This window comes from Apis dorsata, unplaced genomic scaffold (genome assembly GCF_000469605.1).
Source record: "Apis dorsata unplaced genomic scaffold, Apis dorsata 1.3 scaffold_10, whole genome shotgun sequence".
In the NCBI taxonomy this organism is placed as follows: Eukaryota; Metazoa; Arthropoda; class Insecta; order Hymenoptera; family Apidae; genus Apis; species Apis dorsata.
The window spans coordinates 266212-284130 of NW_006263313.1; the positions used below are offsets into that span (position 1 = coordinate 266212).

General features: G+C 24.8%; 2 protein-coding genes across 2 annotated transcripts in view; both read left to right on the forward strand.

Moving 5' to 3' along the window:
• LOC102672595 (eukaryotic translation initiation factor 4E transporter-like) overlaps window positions 1-8080 on the forward strand; it is a 12721-nt gene extending 4641 nt beyond the window's left edge. Inside the window, exons 4-16 of the mRNA XM_031508937.1 lie at window positions 1-209; window positions 374-1261; window positions 1346-1703; window positions 1835-1971; window positions 2445-2525; window positions 2613-2777; window positions 2850-3077; window positions 3148-3325; window positions 3630-3701; window positions 3971-4240; window positions 5640-5810; window positions 5909-6289; window positions 6740-8080. Coding sequence (XP_031364797.1) covers window positions 1-209; window positions 374-1261; window positions 1346-1703; window positions 1835-1971; window positions 2445-2525; window positions 2613-2777; window positions 2850-3077; window positions 3148-3325; window positions 3630-3701; window positions 3971-4240; window positions 5640-5810; window positions 5909-6289; window positions 6740-6987 — 3386 coding nt within the window. The 3' untranslated portion in view covers window positions 6988-8080. The remainder of the gene's footprint in view (window positions 210-373; window positions 1262-1345; window positions 1704-1834; window positions 1972-2444; window positions 2526-2612; window positions 2778-2849; window positions 3078-3147; window positions 3326-3629; window positions 3702-3970; window positions 4241-5639; window positions 5811-5908; window positions 6290-6739) is intronic.
• A 4778-nt stretch (window positions 8081-12858) lies between these two features.
• The window catches only part of LOC102671558, a 20446-nt gene continuing 15385 nt past the window's right edge, over window positions 12859-17919 (forward strand). The window contains 5 exon segments of the mRNA XM_006607705.2: window positions 12859-13329; window positions 15044-15224; window positions 15584-15650; window positions 17073-17157; window positions 17456-17460. Of these exon segments, the coding sequence (XP_006607768.2) occupies window positions 15067-15224; window positions 15584-15650; window positions 17073-17157; window positions 17456-17460 (315 nt within the window). The 5' untranslated portion in view covers window positions 12859-13329; window positions 15044-15066.

Genomic DNA, 17919 nt, shown 5'->3' on the forward strand with positions numbered 1-17919 from the left:
CACCACCGAAAGATGAAAGAACTGGACGCGGTGATCAAGTTACTGAAAATCATAATAAACGTCGTAATGGAGATCCACGTGAACGAATTCGTAAGGAACAAGATGGAATAGTATTGAGTCCTCAACGTAGAAGTTTTAATTCAGGTTGTTTTGTCAACGTGAATCAACCTTCGAATCGACGTCCTGAAAGTCCAATAGGAAAAACAGAGGTCACATAAATTTTAAAACGAAATATTAAATTTATTAAAATCATATAATAAGATTATATACATATATAAAAGTATATTTCGAAATATTAAAATTGAAATATTAAAAACTATACCAATATTAAAATTATAACAAAGTAATAATATAACAAAAAAATGATTTATAGGTTAGCCATAGAGAACCTGTTCGACGAATTGGAAGCGGTAGAATTTTAACTCGCGATATATGGGACTTTAGACCAGAGAATGAGAAATTAGAACCTGCTTTTCGATCTGGAGCAGGTGGTACTTCTATGCGTGATCGTGATAACAGGGATATTCGTGATGGAAAAGATCGAGAGAATGCGAGAGAAAGAGATCGTGATCGCGATAATTTGCGTGAACGGGATGAGAGAAATGAACGGTTCGAAAGAAGATCTTTTGGTCGTGATTATAGTGATAGAGAAAGGGAAAGAGATCGAGATAGAGCAACTGAACGGAATGATCGTAATCATCAATCGGAACGTGATAAGGATCGCGGTCGCGAACGAAGATTTAGTAATGATCGTAGACGAACTTATAGCGAAAATCGTAGTGATGCGGATGAACCAGAATGGTTTAGTTCCGGACCAACATCTCAACATGATACTATTGAATTAAGAGGTTTTGAAGATATCCCCGAAGAAAAAGCGGTGAACAATAACAATAGCAATACTAAAAATAAAAAACAAACTCCAGTCCAGAAAAAGCGCGGAAAGAAAAACTCATTGGAAAAAGATGAAAAGCAAAACGAAAATTCAACAGGTCCGAAAGGACGAAGTACACCGACTACAATGGATCAATCTTTAAATGTTGTAGCCGCGCCCCATTCGCCGATTTCAGAACAAAATGAATCATCATCTCTTGTACAAAAAACTAATCACGATTCTAATGTGAGTGCCATGACTGAACAAAGTTGTGAGACAACGGATAATTCTAGCACTATTAATCAAAACCAAGAGGATAGTCATCCTGATTTCAATCTTGATGAATTTTTAAAATCTGATACATTCCCTGGCGTACCTGGACTTTTAACTGTAAGTTTTATTTTTGGATTTATATAAGAAGATTTATATAATTATAAAAACAATAAAATATTCAAGTATATTTAATTTATATAGAATGGAGTCGGTTCAAATGGAGGTTCTTGTTCCCGATTTAGTCAATGGTTTAAAAGAGAAAGTCCAGTTCAACAAGTGGATAGTCGTAGAACTTCTATACAGGATGATATATTGAACAATCTTCTTAATGATATTACTGAGCCAAATATTCAAATTCCGTCAGTGACAGAATCTAATACATATTTTGCTCCCATTTCCCCTGCTAATACAACAACAACAAATAATACTACATCTAACACTACTAGCGTAAAGCTGCTAGAAATGTTGCAGCGTGGAAACAAATCAAATCAAAATGGACAAGGAGATGCAACTAATACTGTTATACCAATGATGAAAAGTTCATCCATTAAAGATATGGGTGAGAATTTGAATATGAATTTGTTTAATTTTTATTACTATTATTATATTTTAGAATATTATTATTATTATAAATTACAATAAAACTATTTATTTTTTTAATATATGTTTAATACTGAAAATTTTTTACAGAAGTTGGTGGAAAAGTTGTGCATAGCCTTGAAGAATTAGAAGCACGTATGCGGGGTGGCGTTCCTCCACCTACTTCTTCGACTGATCAACCTCATGTAAATAAGACTGAAGAAGATCTCTCTGCGTTTAAAAAATTGGTAATATATATTTTATATAATAAATAAAATATTACAATTATATATACAGAATGTTAATATATTATTTGTGGGATATCTTTAAAAGATCGATTCTAAAAATTAAAACAAAAATTGATATATTAATAAAAAAAATATCACTTATTTAATAAGTATATATCTTAATAAGTATATAACTATATATTAATATACAAATAAATATCACTTAAAAACATTTTAAATAATGCGGATCGGGAATGTAATGCTGATATAATAATAGACAGTCTTATTCTATTTTCGTTTCATGCCATTTAATGTAAATTTCAATTGTTTATAATTTAATAAATAAATCTTAACCGACCGAATCTTAACCGATTTTTATATATTAATTTTTATGTTTATTTTAATTTTTAAAATCAATCTTCTAGAAGATCAATGTTCCATGAATAATTAACACGAATGTATATATGTGTCCATATATATAATATTATATTTAGCTTGCTCAAGTAACTGGAGGACAGGCTATACCAGCAGCAAACGGTCCTATTTCACAAAAACAACCTGTAACACTAATACAAGTGAGATCTTTATAACTTTTATAATTTTTTTATTTGGCATCGGAAGAAATTTTATTTCATTTAAAATAATATATATTTTCTCTATAGTTACTTAACTCACAATTAAAAACACAACCAATTGCTCCCCAACAATCAGTCCCGGAACCAATGCATACTACAACATTTAATCATGTTGGTTCTCTTGGGCCAACTCAACATCCACATCAGGCACAAATGCAACATGAAAATTTAATGAAAGTATTACAGATTCAAGTTAGTAATGAAAATTATTCTAATATAATAAAAAAAAAATAATTATATTTCTAAATATAATTGTTTTTATAGCAACAACAGAAACAACATCATCAACAACAACAGCATTCAGATATGTTATCTATGATGATGGGTGGTCAACGAATGTTAGGTATGAGTCCCGTTCCTCCGGAAATGCAAATAATGTTGAGTAATGCTCCAACAAGTCAAGAACTTCTCCAAAGACCGGAAGCTCAAGCAATTATTCAAGGTCTACAACAAGGAGAAATAACTAGACAACATCTCATACAGCAATTACAGGTTTGCTTTATTAATTAGAAAATTTATATTTGAATTTTTAATACATTAAATTATAATAATGATACAATAGAATCCAGCCATGCAACATCGTCACAGGGAAGTCTTAGTAAATATTTTGAAAATGTATGGTGGCACTACGCCGCGTACTATAAGTCCGCATCCTAGTGCACCTACACCTCAAGATCATATTTTGCAACAAATGTTATATCAGCAGCAACAACAAAGGATTCCATCTCCTATGAATAATGGTGAGTTAAATTTATTTTTTTATTTAAATATAATTTATATAAAAAAAATTTGTTTTCATTATATTCATATATCTTTATTATTAATAAAATTATTAAATTATTTCTTTTTATTTCAAATTTTTTTCATTAATTATCTAAAATTTTTGGTTTCTTTATAATAATTAATATAAAATTATGTGATCAATTATGAATTATTTTATTTTATTATCAAAAATTGCTAAATATATATATATTTTTTTTGTTAAAAATATATAAAATAATGTAATCATAGTATAAATATAGTATGATGTTGTTTGGGATGCAGCTTATTGTCCACCTTCAATAATATCTCCAAATTTGACTGCTAGTCCAAGTACATTAACAGTACAGCATCCAGGTAGATAAAATAATAAAAGTCTTTTTTATGTTGCAATTTTATTTTATTATTTATAAATAAAATTTAAGTATAATTTAATAATAACTAAGTAATGTTCCAAATATAAAAAAATGAGTGAAAAGGAATTAAATAAATCAACAAAATATAGATTATAAAAATAGATATAAAGCAATTATAATTATAAATTTTGCTTTGTATAAAAATTTAATGCAATTAAGGATAACATTTTTTTCATTTAAAGTATGCTCGATTTTTTATTATTTTAACAGTGATGCAGCATAGGGTTCCTTCACCGCGGGAAATTGTTATGCATGCTCAATCTATAATGCAAAGTGCTTTAATTAAGAAAAAGTTGGAGGAACAACGTGAAAACTTCCGAAAGCGACAAGATCAACAGCAACAGCAACAACAACAACAAGCTCAACAAAGAGCATCAAGTCCTGTTAACTCACCAGCAAAACAAACTATGAGTCCAACACCACTTGCTTTTACTCCGACATCAGTGTTACGTAAAATGACTGCCGATAAGGAACCTGAGGGTGCGAATCAGTCTAATCATCAACTAGAATCGAATTATTTATATTCATTCACAATTAATGAAAATCATAATAACATTTATCATAATGCATTTAATTTAAAAAAGAATATTTATACGCAAAAATCTGCTTTTTACGATAATGCAATTGAGCTTACTAATCATATAAAGCATGGTAGTATATCTGAAATTGGCACTTCGAAAAATTTACATGAGTTAAATAATAACAATAACAATAACATAGAAGTAGAAGAATCCGCATTAAAAGATAAATATTCTTCTTCTTTTCAACAACAAAAAGATAGTAATAATAATTCGGATCTAAACATAATAGAGGGAAATTTTGTTTATGAAACTAAAAAATTATTGAATGAAAATATTAATAAAGAATCGAACATAAGTGATACTAATAATAATAATAGTCCTCTTATTCTTGACAAACTATTAACAGAGCAATTTGAAATCGAAACGATAATAGTCGATAATAATATATTAGAAAAAATAGAAGAAAATAAGATATCAATTTTACAGAATGATGAAATTGTGATTTAAACTATTAATATTTCGGAAACTTCATACAGAAAAAAGAATTCATAAGTTTGTGACTATTATCTATTGTAATATTATTTTTTTATTTTTGTATTAAAATGAGGAATGATAATTTTGTTTTCTTTCCTTTCTTTTTGCTTGACACCTTTAATATGTTTGAAATTTAATTTGTCTGTATTTGTTTGCAAATTATATATAAAAATAATATGAGTCTTTATACAAAGTCTTATACAAACTGAGTTTTTTAATATCAAATATAAATATTAATATTACTAAAAAAAACAGAAAAGAAGAAATACAATTAATACTATAAATTATATTTTTCTACATAGATTAATATATAAACATATAACGAGAGAAAGTATGTTGGAATAGTTTTATAATAAAACGCTTTATAAGTATATTTCATGCTTTAAGTTTTCCTTTACACATTTTCTTTTTTCCTTTAATGGAATGTTACAAGATAATTTTATACTTTGATGCATGCGCTTAAATTTTTAAAGCTTTTATGATGTATTGCAAGGAAAAGAAATGCATATAATAAGAAACAATATTTTTTTTTCTTTTCACACAATTCGAATGAAATGAAAGATAATGGTTCGTATTTTTTAAAAATCCTTATTTGTTTAATTTTATTTGTTAATAGATCTACATAAAATAAAAATTGTTACAATTTTATCTTGATAAAATTTGATTGTTGTTGAACGTTTTTCATCATGTTTCATTGTGTATATTAATTGTATTGTATATATTGATAGGCCATATCTTTTTTATTAGTTTGTATTCATAATATAATGGAGAAATAAGTTATTAAATTCATAATGTTGTCTAATTTATTTTCTATTTTTATATAGGTAATAGTAATGATCCATCGAAATTGGGAACTCAATCGCAAACATCTCAAATGCAACAAATGCAATCTGCAGTTCAATTATTGACACAAGGAGTTCTTTCTCGACATAATACTTTACGGCCACAGTCTGTTCAATCTACTTGGTCAAATCCAACTATAAAACAACATCCAGGTATATTAAATATTATGAATATTTAAATTTTTTCTATCATATTTAAATATTCTTATTAAAACAAATATTTAATATAATATTTATATTAATTATCGTAGGTCGACCTATAGTAAAAGGTGGTGGTGGTGGTGGTAGTGGTAATGGTGGTAATCAATTCCAATATGGTGGAAACTCAGATTTCCAACAGCAACAACAACAACAACAACAACATAGAACGGTTTCAAGCGTGTATGGTAATCCTGCACGCTCCAAACATACCATGACTAGTTCCATAGCACATCATAATGTTCCACAATACAATGTTGCTCAAAATACAATGATAAATCAAAGGTCGAATAGTATGAATAATCAAATGAAGATACAACAAGCTCCATCACATCTAGCTAATATGCAACATCAACCACCGCAACAACAACAACGGATTCTTAATTCACAAATGCAAATGGTCTTAAATCAAAACTATAACTCCAGTCGTGCAGGTAGTTATAATTCATTTTCTATAGATTGACATAAATGGAGATGAAAATTTAATAACTACTGTTTTATAATTTACTAATATAATTTTGTTTACTAAGAACAGAATGTTTCCTGTTTTGAAGCTGTTACATTAATTTTATAATTAATAATTCTAAAATATTTTCAGGTGTCTACCTCTTGTCTAATCAAATTGCATGCAATGGTGTTCAGAAATTGGAATAATTAGATATCACATTTTAGCCGTTCCTCTTATTTAAATCGTCTAGACAGCATTTATCTTTGGATCGAAATTAAAGTAATCATCTAACGCTGCTAATTTAGGCTGTCTTTTCTTTAAATTATATAAGCTATTCTTTTCCTTACTAATACGATTCAAAACATTACGGCATTACATTTTTCGATACATTGATATCACTTTTATCAAAATCAACACTGACAAATATTTTTCACAGATGGGCGAGTAATGCGGTCGCAGCAATTGAATATGCCCGTAGGTCGACAAGCATCACCAGGTTTAGGATACGTGGGTAGCAATGGTGGAGATCTTTCACCAACTTCAAATCAATTGGCACGATGGTTTAGTCCAGAACTTCTTGCACAAGCTCGAGCTGGTAAGCTACCAGAGCTTGTCCAGACAAATGTTTTATCATTGGAGGAATTAGAAAGACTTCAACATGCATCAACTACAGTGCATAATTAGATTTATATTATAACTTTTCATCTGTTTAAATGCAAGCACAGGATCCTATCGGCGCAGTTTATTGCTCTAATAACTTATATATTTTAAATTAGATGGCTTTTCATATTAAACAGTCAGTATGAAGATTCACTTTAATTAAGAAGAAATCCATTTCAGTAAAGAATAAAAAAATCCTGCTTGCATATACAAAGTCATTTAGGTAATAAACCTTAATGGAAGTAAGGTTTAGCTATATAAGATCTACTTTGATAAGAGACATTTTGGACACGATAGATTAATTGAACAGTATTTCCTTTCTAAAGATAGGAAATATTTTTTTCTTTTGAGTAACTTATGGCTTATTTATAACAAATTTTACAAAAGATATTAGTCAAAAAACTACAAATGTACAGAGGAATATAAAATAATGATATAAAATCGAAAATAATTAAAAAAAGATAAGCCATTTAAAAACAAATCTAATTGAACATCTTTCTATGAAAAAGAGATTTATTGCTTATAAGACTGAAAAAAAATATAAAAATTCTTAGTATTGAATATGAAAAAACAAAATATTATCTCACTATGCATAGTTTCTAAATGGCAGTAAAAGTAGAAATTATTTGCCTATGGACAGCAAGACTTTATTTATAAATTACTGTAATTATGATTCAATTTTGAAACTTATTTATTATTATCGTGTCTTTACTTATTATTGAATTGCAATGTTATTAATTTAATAACATTTTTGACCATTTATTTTCTCAGCATAAAGTTTGCAGAGTCCTTTAGGTAAATAATTATGATTAAACCTCAAGAAAGTTGCAAATTGCAACATATGTGAATACAGTTACATATACAGAAAAAAGTGTCATATTATATTCTACTTATACTATTACGGACAATGTGGTCGTATGAATAGAATGAACATGCGATAGCGAAACAAGAGCAAGTATTCATCAAATCTTGCATATATTAAGGAAATAAATATATAATATATATTACTTTGTAGAAGCACGCGTGAGAGTACTGTGTTATTATCATGTTTGAAAGCGAAAGCTAAAACAAAAGCAGCCTTGGCAGATATATAAAAAAAGCATTTGCAAAATTTATAAAAAGGAAGGAGAAAGGAAAGAAAGAAACAGAAAAGAGAGAGAACATTCCACCGGTTTATAATGAGAAAAAAATAAATGAAACATATTTATAAATTAAAAAGATTCAATATCGATATTGCTGCCAATTGTGTGTTTGCTTCGTAATTAACTCGTTATTTTTGTGATTACATTTTTCGTACAATCATATTTATATTTGACATATAGCAATAATAATACAGAAATTTGTTCTTTTTTTTTTTTTTTATTTCTTTTGATCTAATTTGTTATTTGGTTAATGATAATTAATCAATCGAGGTCTCGTCAGTTGTACGAAATTGCATTTTCCTCTAATTTAAGAATGAATTCTATTTATATACTTTTTAATATTCTTGAACTCAATAAGGACATTAAAAAAATCTGACATGGTGTTAATGATCAAGAAATATTTTTTTAAATTTAATTTTGTGTTCGAATATATAAAGTAACATTTTACATAATTTCATTGAATTATAGTATTTCTGAACTTTTCTGTTAAATCTATATCTTGTTTTACAATACACTATTTAATAAAATTAATTTCCATATTTGAATATACTTATTCCGTCTTTTTACTTAATTTAAAGTTTTTTCGGAATTTCGTAAAAATATTTATATGATTTTTTATTGAAATGAGTGCTTCATAATTAAGAATGTCTTCAATAATCATGAATGTATTTATGAAAATTTATCGTGCAATCATGTAATTGTACACTAAATGTTGATTACAAAAATAATTGACAGAAACTACTGAGTTTATATAAAACAACAATATTAGAAAACAAATTTTGAAGAGTAATGTAAGAATTTCATAAAGTATATTGTAGCTGTGCTGCAGGCAATTATATAACTCGTGGAAAATGCGATAAAACTTTTCGAGGCTAAGCATATAATTCTCATTTAATTAAAACAAAAAAAATTTAGCGAAATATGTAATATATTGTATTATTCAGTATGATTAAAAATCTAATTTTTAATATTTCTATTGTTCGAATGTTTTTCGATACAAAAAATGCGTAATGTTCAGATTTAATTTTTAATTATTCAATCAATGTCAGTTCATGTTTAGACTTACATAATATGTGCATAATTATGCAAAACTGTGCTATAAAACCAAAACTATTGGAAATTATTTACCGGGAATGTAATTACATGTACTGCCAACAACATATTAGTGTTATTAAGTACCAAAAAAAAGAATTAGACAGTGACATTTGTTCTCAAATATCACTTGCAGACAACATTGTTGCCTTAAAAGAGGCTATTATAATTGAGATCTATATAAAAAACATATAAATATAACAAGAACAATTTAAATGAAATGTTCTTCATGAAGGAAATTGCATTTACATTAGATTCATTTATAAAAATAGTAATGCTTGACCACCTTGGTGGAAAATGTTTCTTACAAAATTGTAAAGAACTTTTAATTCACTTTTTTAAAAATAAAAGGAAAGGTAATAGTGTTTGGCGCTTTATTGATTATAATATTGTGAAAAAGAATTTTGTCCCATGAATTCATGAATTGGAAGATTGTTCCATAATTCAAAAATTTTTGTAAATAATCAAATCCTATGCAAACTAAAGTTTATTAGTTCATTAATTGAGCTGATAATTTGTAAATAAAGTTATTAAATATTACATTATATGAAATCGAGGAAAACGTCACAAATAAATACAAAGAACTATAATTGTAATTTAGTCATTTCATTTATTTACTGAAATGAATTAAAATCAATATAGTAATAACTAAAATCTAACATTTTCATGGTGTATTTTATTGTAAGATATTAATTGAAACCTTAATATTTTACATATGCAATAATTATTTTTATATTTTAAATTTAATTTAAACTTATATATTAGAGTAAATTAATTTTTTATTTTTTGTTGCTATGTATTTTTTTTTTCACGTCATTTTTGTCACGAATGAACAATATAACTTATGATTTTATATAAATATAAATATTTTTTATAGAATATTTTTTTAATGATATTATATTCTTTTTAATGAAAATAATGTTTTATTTAATAAGATGTTTTTATATTTATATTAATAATTGTATATTAATAATTGTATAATTATAATTGGATCTATACGAACAAGGGAATAATCGAATTTGATGTATAAACTTCGGGTGTTTCCGTCTAAACTCGTTTCTCAATCGAGAATTCTCGAACCAAGTGGATATTAGAAGAAATGAATACTTACGAGTTATAAATGGCGGATCTTTATAGTTGGAGGTACTTTCTTGTCCTCTGAAATATAAGATTATTGGATATATAAATCATCAAAACATATAAAAGGTGGCATAATTAAATTTTCAATTAATTCTGGAACATCGATTTTTGGTGAAATCTTGAATTATTAGATAAATAATTAAAATACTTGTATCAAATTTTTTATTTAGAAAAAGTTTTTTACTCCACAAATCCTGTTTTAAAAATAATCTTTACACAATAAATGCATACACAGAAATGTATGTTTGATTTTTGTTTTCTATTTTATCATTTTAGGTCGTAGGTATGAATAGATGTATTGTTAAAAGAATTATATTACATTTGTGCGATATTTATTTATCTTTAAAATTTCAAAATATAATATTATTATTAATTATTATTAGAAATTATTTATTCCTTGTGAGATATGTAATTGATAGTGTTGTGCTCAATATGAAATTAATTCGATAAAATAATAAAATCAACTTTATTATTTTATTAAAATTATTAAATGTATTATTTCATTAGTTCAATAATTTCCTTAAAGAAAGAAAAGGAAAAGAAACAGATATTAAATTTCTATCATAAATATGTGGACGTGATAAAAGGTAAGTAACATATGGCGGAATATTGACAAAACCACGTGAAATCATTTAGCTTAGTGCAGCCATTAATGGCAGCCATTGTACGTATATCGTGCGCCCTTCAGGGTTGTCATTTCGTTTGTTTCTTTGATAGATAGTGTGATTGAAATTATAAAGAAATATTTTCTGGAGAAGAATATTTTCTAATATTTTAAGGAAATTTTCTTTATATTTTAAAAAAAATTCTTTTGTAATGATGTCGTTAATCTATGATACATAGAAAAATAATTGCGTGTTCATATATCTGCTGTCATCTTTGCGATGTGTATATATATTCAGAAATGAATGATGAACCACCACGCATTATTGAAGACCGAAAAACAGCGCTTATTCGAAGTCTCGTAGTAGGACTTCAAAGTGTAATAACTTTCGGGAAACTTCGGTGTTAGGAAACTTAAATAAATTAAAATGAACTTCGTATTCAGAGAATTGTAATATAATTTAATATGAAATTATTGAAAGCAGGATCGTGATTATAATTTAAATAATAGATATATATGGAAAGTGACGATTTAGAGGTACTTGTATATGCGATTCTGAAAATTGACATGGGTATACTTTTTCAGGAATGTTGAAAGGTGGACATAAGATAAATGTGTCTTGTGCGTGCATTGTAGGAAGTGACGTTTTATTGAATAATTAAACTTTTGGTACGTCAAATCAGTACTTTTGATGCTTAAATATTCATCGTAATAGTATAGTTCTCTAGCTTGTGATGCAGAATTATAGAGCGCGCTGCAGAACTTGAAAAAAAGTGTCAGTTCCAACGTAACTACGACATTGTGAAAGAGTTAAGCAATTCCATGCAGTGCGTGCACGTATACGTGCATTAACGGCGGGATCTCAGTATTTCACACCTTTCTTCGGTTGAGTTGCTGTGTCGAGATTTCAGGACGCAGGATCGGGCAAACGGCGAGAGAAGATCAATGCATACGGCGATATTCTGCTGTGTAATGTTTTATCAGGTGTGTCGTCGTAGATAAAAAAATTTATTTTTTGGTAAGAAATAGGATATTTATCTGTTATTTATGTTAAGAAATATGTGAATCGTAATCTTGGTGGAATGGAAAAAGGTTCTTAGAAAATTGTTGCATTTTTTGTTTTAACAAATAATATGGCCATTATTGAATGCAGTCATATTCTTTATTTCATATGATACAAAGTATTTCATATAAAAAAATATTTAAATAGTAAATTTTTAATATTTACAAATTAAAAGTTTTTTAAGCAAAAAATAATTATATAAAAAAAATTATAATCAAAAATATATATTGTATAATTTGTCATTTGTGAAGTTAATGTCGAAGAAAAGTGAAAGAGAAAAAAAAGAAAATAAAGACAGAGAAGCAATGAGAAAGAGAACGGTCGAATGTAAATTATCTACATCTTGTGAGAACATTCGACATTCAAGTTATATAGATTTTTATAAAAATGTAAAATTTAATATAAAAAAATTCATTTGATTAAAAATCATTTTAGATATATAAACTGTATTTAAATAATCTTCCATAACAGATTTTAAAAATATACTAATTTTTGCTTATATATATCTAATAACTTGATATTATATTATATATTATATATTATAATTATTATAATTATTGTTCAAATATTATATTATTTAATTGCATTATATAATTGGAAACATTTAATTGAATATCAAAAAATTTACATATATCTTTTTATATATTTATTTCATTTAAATACAAATATTGTATTTCTAGTTATCACTAGTATTCTATAGTAACAATGACATTGTTAGTGATGTTCTCCTAAGCAGAAGCATTTCCGTTAATATTATTTCTAATTTATATATAATATGTAATATGTAATAATTATATATACTCATTGAATATAATATTATATTAATATATATTTAAATAATAAAATCCAATCAGATATTTTATATCTGAATCATATTCTTCTGAGAACCATTTTCATAAATACGATCATGTATTAAGTTACCGATATAATGAAACACTTTGCAATCTTCAATCTTATAATCATGTAAAATTATTTCTATCCAATTATTATTCTAGTTATTTTATCATTATAAAATATTATTATAATCTTTAATAATTTATCTTTAAAAATTTTAAGTTCGGTAGAATTATACTGAACAATATTGTATAATATCGTTTGGTCGCCATATTTGCTACTGCACTGCTATCTATGATTTCAAATCTTTTTGATTGTGCTTCCATCTACTTCCTCTCTCTTTCTCAAGATGATGAAACTACGTATATTGGATAAAATGTAACGAGGGAAACGTTTCTTAGATATGCTTTTTTCTTGTCCTGTTAAGTTCGTCATAAATATGCGTTCAAGTTTACGATAAAATAAAATTATAAAATCATAAAAATCAATCGGTATGTACAAACTATATTAATAATTATTTAAAATAAGTTCTATCATACAATCGTTACTAGGAAGTTATTCCTTTGAAAATAAGCTGATTAAGTTTTTCATTTCGGTATAATTTATTTCCAGTGAATAATTCGAATTCGATTCATATTTTTCATATATTTGAAAAATTCAATAAAATTCAATAAAATATGTAAGTGCAATACATTTATTCGTCAACTATTTTTAGTTGTGATTCTTGTCACCAAATTTTCAAATATTTTTCTTAATAATTTAAATACTTTTAATATTAGTAATATTATATAAAAATAGTGTTATATAAAAAAATAGCATTAATTATTAAATATTTGAATTTTGAAATTTTTTTACTTAAAAGATAAAATGTGCAAGGTGCTTAATACGCATGTGCGTTGCAATTAATAAGCGTAAAAATTATAGAATTCATGATGTGTATTTTTTTAATCGTAAATCGTTTTCTATTCACATGCTTATATATTGCACAATTTCTAAAAAAAATTTTTGATAAAATTAAAAAAAAAATGAAAGAATTTTCCGATTGAAAAAATAATCACGTGTTTCTTTATTATTGATGATTATATAAATTATGTAAAAAATATATTCAAAAAAAAATTCAAAAAGTGAAATAATTTAATATGAAATAGTTATTTGATATATGATATTGAAATTACTATATTTCCAGAGAGTTTAATTATCACTAAAGTAATGTGATGATCGGTTAATTAAACACCATTATTTAAATTTGATAATTAATCAATTAGTATTATATCTTATATGTTATAATATTTACATAAATAATATTTTTTATATATAAATATATATATATATAGAATAAATAATATATATGAATAATAATATTTTTTTCTTTACATATACATATGCATTTTATACAATGTGTCATTCATTATAAGGATGTCTATGAATAACGAGTTAAATAAAAATAATAGCGAATAATATTTCGAAATAATACAAATAATATTTTAATTATGTAAAAAATAATATCAAATTAATATTCGAATCTAAATGAATGGATTATTCAATTTGAGGTCTTATATTTTTGTTTAATATAGAATAAGTATTAATTTGTAACAAGAAAGTATAATGTTATATAATGGATCAATTTAAAATGCTAAAAAAATATAGATACTATGAGTGAAATCAGATAAAGTTAAATGATTTAAAAATTATCACAAACGATTTCTATTAAAAAATATTTATTAAACTAAAGAAGATCATGTTTTAAACTAATCTTTATTTAAATATGTTATGATATTTTGATAATTTATTATGTTAATATGTTATATAATGTTTTGTTTAAATGTATTTTTTTTTATTAAATTGTCAAAAATATAAAAATTTGAATTACTGAAATATATGTTAAATACATAATATATGTATGTATAATATATGTTAAATACATAATACATAATAAATCAGAACTTAGTTTGTTCACAGTTAAATTTGACGGCTAACTACAGTGTTAAGCGATATAAATCTTCGAATTATTAATGAAACTTTAAATTTGAATAATTTTGATTGTTGAAACAAATAGAAGAATGAAATAAAAATAAAAAGAAATCATAGAATAACATGAAAAAAATATTATCAAAATTAGTAAGAAAATATAGAAGAAACAAATGATATAATGTTTGATAATCGAGAGATATTTGTAAGTATAAAGATTTTCTTCTCTCGGTACAGGTGAGCGATATACGACAAGCGAGATGGACGAGTATGATAAGAAATTTGCTGAAATGCAAAAATACATTCCGTTTTTGGAAGCGATGATAGAGCGATTGCAAAACGTTAAGGATAAATCGCGAGAAGTACAACTGCAGAAAATGCAAAGTCTACACGGGATCTTATCAAACAGCAAAAGAAAGTATGTTTTGCAGATGTTTAGACATATATAAAATAAAAGAGTTTCTTTTAGTCATCATAACATTTGATGATATTAAATGCATTGACATAAAAAAATTAAAATACGAAATAAAAAATTAATTTTTATTAATTATTATTATTATTAATTTTTGCTATTTAAATTTTATTTACAAATTTTCAATTTTATTTTTATTAATTTACATTTTTTCTTATTTTCATATGGTAATTTATTATATTTTATCGTATACTGTGAAATATATCTTTCATTTAATTTTTTCATTTCATTATTCTTTCAATTATGTATAAAAATAGAAAAAAAAATGTGAAACAATTAATCATATTATGTTATCGATGAAATAGGCTGAAGATCGAGACGTTGCAGCGATGTGAAGATGTTCTGCAAAAGTTACACAACAGAGTAGAAAAGGTAGATATATTAATCGCTATAACAAACTTTCATTATATGGTACACTGAATTATTTAGAGTTTTTTTTACCATATTTTATTAAAGAATATATATTTATTAATAATAATTAAATCATTAAATTATTATTCAGTTTGAAAATTCAGTGAACCAAAGCGTAGCGTTTGGCTTTTTGTTCTGTATTATTAGTGTGTATTATGCAGCTGGCCCTTAAACAATTGAAAGATTCAAATTATATATGAATTTTCCTTCTGACAAATTTCGGAATTATTATAATATTAATAAATAATAAACCAATAAGTTATATCTACATAATATTTTCATTAAATTCATTATGTATCACATACGTATTTTCTTTTTCTTATATTTTGCTTAATTATATTAATTATCTATTTAATTTTATATATTTATTTTATTGTAAGAATACATATAATATATATGCACATTCTCTACGTAAAAAATTAGTGCTTTTAAACTAGGGCCATCTGTATTCACAAATGAAACATATAAACGAGAATGTTTATGAAAAATTCTTTCAGCAATGATTATATAGTTTTGCTCCAAAATAAATAATTCGAAGCTATATATTATTTAGCTTGATTTTGTTCTTAAATGGGATAATATAGGAAGAAAATAATAATTCTGAACAATATTATTTAATAAAAAATTATTATTAAAAAAAAAATTTAAAGTTACGAAAAAAATAATCTGACATTTCTATCATTAAATGATTCCGAATGTAAAAATTTATGGTTTCTCCTTTTTATAGATCTCTCACTCGATCTCTCATTTTGCAAGCAATTTCAAAAAAAGAGATAAAATAATAAATTATTTCTAATTAGAAGATTATTATGGATCAAAACTATACATAAATGATATACGAATATAAAAATATTTATTTTTTTATATTTAAACTTTTTATTTAACATATTTTTAAAATTAAAAAAAAGAAAAATTAAGAAAATAGAAATAAAGTTGCAATATTTTAAGAAACAGCTCTTTTATATCGTTTCATAAAATACTGTAGATATTATATTACAATGCTTTAATAGAACTGTAACTGTTGCATCTAAAATGCATTATATATATTGGTCTTTTCTAATAGCATTTGTATGGTTTTTGTTATAAAATTAGTACAATCGAAATTTTTGGAATTTATTCGTAGAAATTATTTATAGTTGGAATCTTATGTAAAATAGATGTAAATATATTAATAATAGATGTTTGTAGAACAAATAGTTCACGTGAATTTTTATTATTATTTCTATTAAATTTCTATTAATTTCTATTAGTATCTTTTTAGTAGATAGACATAGTTGCTTTAAATTTCACTTTATTTTCTGTTGTTTATACTTTTGAATGTTTTCAGGCTTCCGTAGTGCATGTGTTGTCTTTGTTATTTTAATCATTCTAATCTGACACGAGTTTCAGGGAAATACGCCTGGTTTACATTTTCCTCACAAGAAAAACGATGCTAACTCTACACAATCTTCAAAGTAAGTGAATAAACGTTGTACAAGAGTTTATAGAAGAATTTCATCATTTATTATTTGTTATATATAATAATTATATATATAGCAACATATTTCTAATTAAAATTAAAATTAAACTGTTTATATTTAAATTTATTTAATTTTGTAAAGCAGTGGTGTTCATAAATTAAATTCGTTTTGTTTATAATTGCAATTTTTTAGATTTTTTAAATTTTTGTTTTTATTAATCATTATTTTCGATATGTTTCTTATTCGTTTATAGATATATATATTTTATTCGTTAGAATATTATAGCCTATGCATCTTTTAAAGCAGTTAAAGTTTTTCATATTTTTAAGATTTATAAATAATCTTTAAAAATCCTAAAAAAAATATAATAAATTAAACTTTTGACAATATAAATATAAGCATTTAATTTACAAAACTTCTTCGTTCGTCTATTCTGTCGTAAAATGTAGATATGAAGTTCTTTTCTTTACAATGCATATATTTCTTACAATGCATTATAGTTATCTCCTTTTTAATCCTATTTTAAGATTTCTTTTTTTAATATTCTATCGTTTTATTATGTTTTCTTCACAACAATTCAATCTTCAAAATTTTTTAAAATAAATTATTTATTTTTACGAAATTAATGTTAATTTATTAAGTTTTACAAATTCAAAAAATTTAATTTGAACATCACTGTTAAGAAAAAAATATCACTGTAAATCTAAATGATATTGTTACAAAAGATATATTGTTAAGATATATTGTTTACAAAATGTTGTAAAAAAAAA